At 48.3% G+C, this 6,818-nt stretch overlaps 4 protein-coding genes across 4 annotated transcripts; 2 read left to right on the forward strand and 2 right to left on the reverse strand.

The window, feature by feature from the left end:
* Positions 1 to 351: 351 nt before the first annotated feature.
* BU24DRAFT_429473 (uncharacterized protein) lies at positions 352 to 976 on the reverse strand. Its single transcript, XM_033529739.1, has one exon. The coding sequence runs from the start codon at positions 723 to 725 to the stop codon at positions 465 to 467; it is 261 nt and encodes an 86-aa protein (XP_033376650.1). The 5' UTR covers positions 726 to 976; the 3' UTR covers positions 352 to 464.
* An 881-nt stretch (positions 977 to 1,857) lies between these two features.
* Positions 1,858 to 2,327, reverse strand: BU24DRAFT_429474 (uncharacterized protein). The gene has a single exon (XM_033529740.1). It carries the CDS (start codon positions 2,243 to 2,245, stop codon positions 2,072 to 2,074), a length of 174 nt encoding a protein of 57 aa, XP_033376651.1. The 5' UTR covers positions 2,246 to 2,327; the 3' UTR covers positions 1,858 to 2,071.
* A 170-nt stretch (positions 2,328 to 2,497) lies between these two features.
* BU24DRAFT_429475 (uncharacterized protein) lies at positions 2,498 to 3,366 on the forward strand. Its single transcript, XM_033529741.1, has one exon. It carries the CDS (start codon positions 2,958 to 2,960, stop codon positions 3,177 to 3,179), a length of 222 nt encoding a protein of 73 aa, XP_033376652.1. The 5' UTR covers positions 2,498 to 2,957; the 3' UTR covers positions 3,180 to 3,366.
* A 221-nt stretch (positions 3,367 to 3,587) lies between these two features.
* On the forward strand, positions 3,588 to 4,691 carry BU24DRAFT_360644 (uncharacterized protein; the record flags this gene model as incomplete). Its single annotated transcript, XM_033524116.1, has 1 exon — positions 3,588 to 4,691. A coding segment is annotated over one exon (1,104 nt), but the record flags the coding sequence as incomplete, so codon positions are not given.
* Between the last annotated feature and the right edge of the window lie 2,127 nt (positions 4,692 to 6,818).

Consider the following 6,818-nt stretch of genomic DNA (forward strand, 5'->3'; position numbering starts at 1 on the left):
CGCGTCGTGATGGTCGTCCTTTCCTGCGATCACGAAGAGTACTTGGAGGCACGTTGTAGAGTGCTGCAGCGCGTTGAAGTGGAAGTGTCGCGTCTTCTTTAAGAGCCTGTAAGGCAAGCTGTATTTGATTCTCACGATTTTGTTGCAAATTGTTGTAATTTGTTGTAAAAGCCATCTTTGTTGCAAACTTGTTGCGATTTTGGTGGGGGCTTGGCACGACCCACGGCTCGTCCATCCCCACGGCTCGTATGCCACCTACGTTATAGATATTGTCTACTTATTACTAACTAATTAGTATCTTAGCAGTCTAAAAAGTATAGAACTTAACCCCCCCTGCTATCTTAATAATTACTAGAGATATTACTTTAATAATTTTATTCTATAATAAGGCTACTATCTAGTTTATTTATTTAAAAAAAAATCTTAAAAAATCCTAAAAAGAAATCCTAATCCTAAGCCTATCTTTAGGGATAGAATGTTGCCCGCATCTGCATCGCCACCGCCGAAGCTGGGTTGTTGCCAATGCGACCGGCTGGCAGGCACACGATGGCGACGTTATGGCCACCTATCGGTCCCAGGGCGTACGTGTTCTCGTCGTTGTCTCCGGACTGGTGCTGCAGGTTGGCGTGCTCTTCGTCGAGCATCTCCTGTGCCGTTGCAAACTCGACTGGGAGGGCGCCTACCCATCCCACCGTGCACTCGTTACGAGGTAGTTGTCGCGACATTCGCGCGAGGAATAGAAAGAAAAGAGAGAAGACCGTTACAGAGCTAGGCTCATGGGTGTGGGAGGCTGGGGTTTTTGCTCTCTGGCAGCCAGCAAACCAGCCTGTTGCTGCTCAGCCTTATTGCCTGTTTTACGGCGCGGCTGCAGCTGCCCGCTACCGTGCGGGCGTAAATGTGCGGTTCCACATAGCGCAGGCACTGAGATACCAATGCAAACGGTGATAATGATTTGTCCATTTGTCATGCATACTAGTCTGTCGCATATCTGAGAGTGCGGTGAGAACAAATAGCAACGGAAGGAAATCGGTGGTTCGCAGTATAAAAACCACCGCGGAGCTAGCAGTGTTGGTGGGGCAAGCCCGCTCAGGCCTAATTGCGCAACGAAACAGCCGTTGTCCTAGGAGCTTATTCTGATCCCCACGAACCATCCTTTGGCGCCCGCTGTGGGCCTGGCAATGAGTCCTAATGTGGCTCCCTAGTACAAATCCAGCGCATATCAGAGAGCCTGTACAAGCTCTCACCACACCTTGTACCAACAACCACTCACCTCTCTCTTTGTCACGAATCGTCCTTCAATTCTTCCTCAAACCCTGAAATATCGCCTCCAGCACAAGGTTAGGGCAGGAGCGGGTCGGCCATCAATATGTGTATGGTGGCAACATAAAGTACTGCCTCGCACAGCTACATCTCACAATGGCTACATCTCACAATGATGCGTAAGCGAACTGCTGCACTTCGACTATACCATTTTAGCACAACACTTAGAGCTGCTGCTTCAACGATAATTTATTTCTCACGTTTCTCATTCTCTATGAGCTTTTCTTTTTATCATGACTCATAATCTTAAGTTAATGCAAAATTCGGAAGGTGTTCGAGACAAAGAAATAATATGCCAGGGGAATCGCTCTGCTCATGAATTCTCAGCTTCTAAGCATGAGCGTTAAATGGTTCGTGTTAGTTAGCAGCCTGTCTGTTTGGGTACTCTTCTCGGGACATTCAAGCGCACCGCGACCGTCGCGCAGAGAACCTATCGGAAACATATTTTTTACCCACACTGTTGTTAGCAAAACCGAATAGACATGCGCAGGCCTATACAACTGGAAAACGCAGCAACCATTAGATAGCATTTACTTCCTAGACTATTCTACATACAGGCTCAGGGACCTCGCCACATAGGAGGAAGAAGGGGGGGCACGTGTTAGGACCCTAACTAGGCTAGCGCGCCCTCGGCGAAGCAGTTGTTCTGTCACGGTTTATGGCTCTTACTGTCCAGGATGTGGACAGCCCTCATGGTGGAAGCATGGCGGAATGTGATCATCGACCGTGCATAGTTAGGGTAGCTCTTCCCTCAGTTTGATGGCGTCACTATAAAAGCTGTGGAAGGTAGGCCGTGCTTGCTGTAGACATTCAAATGGACCGTCGACAGCTCGTGACAGACCTGCAATCTGACACCTGTAGCCGCCGCGGACCTTGAAATACGAGCATGGCGATACATCGCCCCGGCCGCACAAGGCCGTTGCATAGTGATAATCAGACCTCTTTAAACTGGCATGAGAGATAATAGAAGACAACGAGGCAGAATTCAAAGTCCCTGGTATGTGTTTCAGTCTTGTCATCGATATGGGGGCTGCGAGGTTTGAATGTAATATAGCGTGCAGCAAGGCGAATGGGGCTGAGCATGCAGCACTTGTAGGTAAAAATAGATTGATGTGTAGGCTGCTAAAACCCGTTCCCCGCCTCTGAAAAACAACATTAATCCGTTTATTTGTTCACTGTGCTTGATCTATCATTAGGACTGGTATATACTACTCATGATACGGCAAATAACTCCTTAAGGAACGGAAGGGAGTTGTATATGTGAATCAAGTCTGTTTTATTTACCATGGCTAACTTGCGACATGCTGCGCGAAGCTTGTTTCGGTCTAACAATGGCGGTCGCGTTGCGCCAGAGTGGATTGGATTGCAGTTGTTCAGTCGGTCAGTTTTATATTCTCCTTCCATTCTCGCCACTCGATAACGACATTGATACCCCACTATTGGGACTACTGTCTCCTTTTTTGACACTCGCCTACGTCTAAGATACATGCGCAAATAATCCCAGCCTTGACTCCATTTGTCGTCCAATCAGCGACTTGAGCGCTCAGTCTTACCCCTTACTTCGCTAGTTTACCTCTTTTTCTACCTCATCGACCCTTCAGCGCATTTAGACATGTAGTGTTACGACGCCGGAACCTATGAGGACAAAGGAGCTATCAAGTACTTGGGACGGAAGTCGGAGATCAAGGCCAGAGGGCTTGACGACACCCAAGGACGGGTCACGTGATCCAACGTCACGGGGACAGAGTGATCAAGGTGATCAAGCCTTGGCAGAAGTTGATAAGGCCAAGACCTTGAGCAGCTTGATCATGATCAAGGTGATCAAGCCTTGGCGAAATCGTGAAAAGCCAAGATCTTGAGCAGCTTGATCAAAGGACTAGGAAGGACGGATATATAAGATTGCCAGATTTCATATGTAGGAGTTCTTCGTAGTCAATAACAAATTGTATCTGATCTTTTGGAATCACCTTACCAGTACAACAGTAGCTTATCCCCCCTGGATAAGTCAGAGTTATTACCCTGTCTTGATACTCGCTTTACCCTATACAAACCTCTGCGATATACCCCTCTTACCTTGTGTAGTAAGTTACCTATCGTTACATGTAGACGCGTAGGGGACGCGTTCCGTCGCGTCCTTTCCATCATGTTCGTTCGGTTCTACACTTACTTAACCCCCCCTAACACTTACCCCTCCCCTTAGGAATCCATCCTAATCTTTACATCATCCCACTCTTCTCTCTCAAGATACTTCGTTCTTCTTTCTCGTAATGGATATATTTGCGTTCTATCCTCAATACCAAGTGCTAGTGTGCAAACGCTGCGCATATGCTGTTGCTCCTAAGCACCTAGCTAGTCATATCAAGACAAAACACCCCCATGAAGCTTGCCATGATGCTGGCCTGCATCCTGCTCACCATCGGGTTGGGCGGCTAGCTCTTATGCTTGCCAAACGTCTCCAAACGCGACACGACCTCCTCGATCCAGCCGTTAGCAAGATCCCAGTACCATTGCCAACAGAGCGGCCCCTCTCTGACCTAAAGCTTTACCGTGGGATCCAGTGCAGTCGCTGTGAATATCTTCTCACTAAGACAAAGCATACCATAGTCCTTATGGGTAAACATTTTAACCAGCACCGACTTCTTCCACGGAAGCCCGGTAGACAGAGTAAAATAGCAGACATACCAGAGGCGGATAAGGGTCCTATGTTTACAGACGTCTACTGCCAGCGCTTCTTTACTTCAGGCCCACAAAGCTCCTTCTTTGCAGTCCATGTCCCTACTGTAGTTCAGGAGCTAAAAGGACAACCTCAGTTACGAAAGGCTGACCTTCTCCGGGCTATTATTAACGAGCAACTTGATGCTAGTAACGGCAAACAACAAGTCACCGCGCAAACATATACCAGCCAGACTACTAAGACAGAAGTCTCGCCTTGGCTCGAGCTAACAAGGTGGCCGCGGTTCTTTGATGGATTGGATATGACCGAGGTGGCTCCTCTTGCCTACCTGCCTAATCCTCGCACGGAGCCGGGCCTAGCTGCGCTCGGAGAGAGCTTCGATCGTATCATCGAGCAGGCCTACCTTTCTATTTGCGAGGATCGAATTAGTGTGTTCGACCAAGCCAAGATCAACAGTTTCATCAGCGATCGAAGTAGTAAGCAGGAACGCCTGATTATGGTGAAACTGCAGAAGGGAACATTTCGTGTGTACAAGGGTCTTTGGAAGCGTCTTCTATGCTTCACCTACCGTACTAGTCTGCCTAGCCAGAAAATACCGCTTCTCCACCGATTCACAAGCAACCAGCTGTGTGCGTTGGACAAGGCCATGACGCTTGCCGAAGAGCTGCTCGCCCTAAAGGGCGCAGGCAAGGATGACTGGCTGTACAAAGAGGAGGAACGTAAGAGGGTAGCTGATCTGGATAAGGCATGCCTGTTGCTATGTGTCTCGCTGCTCGACCATACGCTACGAGGGGATCACTTCGAAAGCGTAGTCCTTAGCTTCCTCGCAGTATTGGGCATTGACGAACAGCCTGGAGGTGTCTTTCGCGGTCCTTTAAGCTACTCCCCGGACCTTTCTAAGTTTATCAAGATGGCGCAGATGGTGGTCGTGCAAAGGGCTGTTGTTGGCGCAGAGGAGGGCGAAGCAGAGCACCCATCGGATCTTTTAGACGAGATGAGAGAGCGCTTTATGGTGCGAGGGACGCGAACTGCATTTGACTGGGCCTACCGTCTTCGCTCCTATGCAAAGAAGATGGTTAATAATACCACCTCCCTTGGCTATATATCATGGTCGGAGGATGCACAGACCGTTATTTACCGAGACACAACTCTGAGCATGACCTCTCTTCGAGATTTCGCTGCCGACCAGGTACAGAGAGCCCAGATAGAATTAGAGGAACTCCTCCTCCTACATCCAGACGAGTGTCGCGAGGACATTGTCCCCTCCGTGTCGCTCCACCGCCTGAAGGACAACCATGCCAACAGCCAGAAGCACTGGAATTTCCTCAAAGACCCCCGAAACGCGGATCAGCTTAAGGTTGGCGACAACTGGCTCCTTAATAGAGTGCTCGAGAATGACTGGCTAAAGGACGACATGATGAGCTTTACTCCAGAGCACGAGGTTCGCTGGAAGAAGGACGTAGTTCAGGAGTACTTCTCCCGGGTAGATCAATTTCTTAAGCGGCTGCTTCTCCTCATCCATATCACTTCGGGCCAGCCTGCCCGTGGCACTGAGCTCTTGGGCTTGCAACCTAGCAATACGGCGCAAGGACATCACCGAAGCATCTTCATGGAGGATGGCTTGGTAAGCACGGTGACATCTTACCATAAGGGGTACAACATTACTGGTTCTACTAAGATCATCCACCGATATCTACCAAAGGAGGTTAGCGAATTGCTTGTATATTATCTCTGGCTCGTCCTCCCGTTCTGGCAGCAGCTTGATGTGCTAGTGTATAAGCGAGAAGAGCCGCCTTCCTCATTTCTATGGCCGAAGGGAAATGAGAGTTGGAAGTCAAGTATGCTAACTAAAATACTCACCCAAGAAGGAGAGAGGCACTTCAAAACCCGCCTGAATATCGTAATCTACCGTCACATCGCGATCGCGATCTCACGCCAGCACCTTCCTTGTGGTGGATTCAAGCGAGACTACGGCATTGACAAGAAACTAGCGGACGAACAGGCAACCCACGGTACTTGGACCGCAGGGACAGTATACGCAAGAGGCATGCAAGAAGCACCAGGCCATGTTAAGATGCGGAGCATGGAGTACAGAGCGGTGAGCCGGGAGTGGCATAGCTTTCTTGGGTTTCGAGTGTATCATGGAGCCCGAAAGCAACCACTTACTAAACATATAAATTAGCGTAATAATTTTAGGTAGTTAGAGGCGTAGGTAGCATAAGTAATGCGTGAGCCGCAGTAGGATATCATTCATAGTAACGTATTTGACAAGCGAGCTGCGAACACGACCAACTTTCCAAACACCTTGATTCCAAACAGCAATTACACCACCTTCTACTTCTGGTGCTCCGTATCGTAATGCTGATATTCACCTGGCTATATTAGCTATCGATTCCAATCAAATCTCCAATGTTTTAACAGCTGCAGGTATCTACAATGTCCCTAAGGCCACGCTACGTAGCCGACACGCTGCGTAGCAGACGCGCTAGCACCTACTCACGACGAGGTTGTGAGCCCAACTCGAAGAAGCTTACGAAGCTAGAGGAGGAGATGATAGCTGGATATATACTTGAGTTACATTCACAAGGTCTCTCACCAACCTACACTGCAGTGCAAGATATGGCTAATCTACTATTAATATTCGGTTACCGGATATTAACCTGATATCCAACCCTACTATAAAACCTGATATCCTCCTTATTAAATATAGTAACCCTAAAAAGAACATGATATCCTGGTAGACATACCTAATATCCTACTGTAGAACCTGATATCCTGGTAGAAAAACATGATATCCTATTATTAGGGATTCCTTATTTCAACA

The sequence above is a fragment of the Aaosphaeria arxii genome (assembly GCF_010015735.1).
Source record: "Aaosphaeria arxii CBS 175.79 unplaced genomic scaffold BU24scaffold_22, whole genome shotgun sequence".
Lineage (NCBI taxonomy): Eukaryota > Fungi > Ascomycota > Dothideomycetes > Pleosporales > Aaosphaeria > Aaosphaeria arxii.

Bases quoted from the DNA above. Each gene is read 5' to 3' on its own strand.
- BU24DRAFT_429473 (XM_033529739.1), bottom strand. From the start codon at position 725: ATGTCGCGACAACTACCTCGTAACGAGTGCACGGTGGGATGGGTAGGC.
- BU24DRAFT_429475 (XM_033529741.1), top strand. From the start codon at position 2,958: ATGAGGACAAAGGAGCTATCAAGTACTTGGGACGGAAGTCGGAGATCA.
- BU24DRAFT_429474 (XM_033529740.1), bottom strand. From the start codon at position 2,245: ATGCAACGGCCTTGTGCGGCCGGGGCGATGTATCGCCATGCTCGTATT.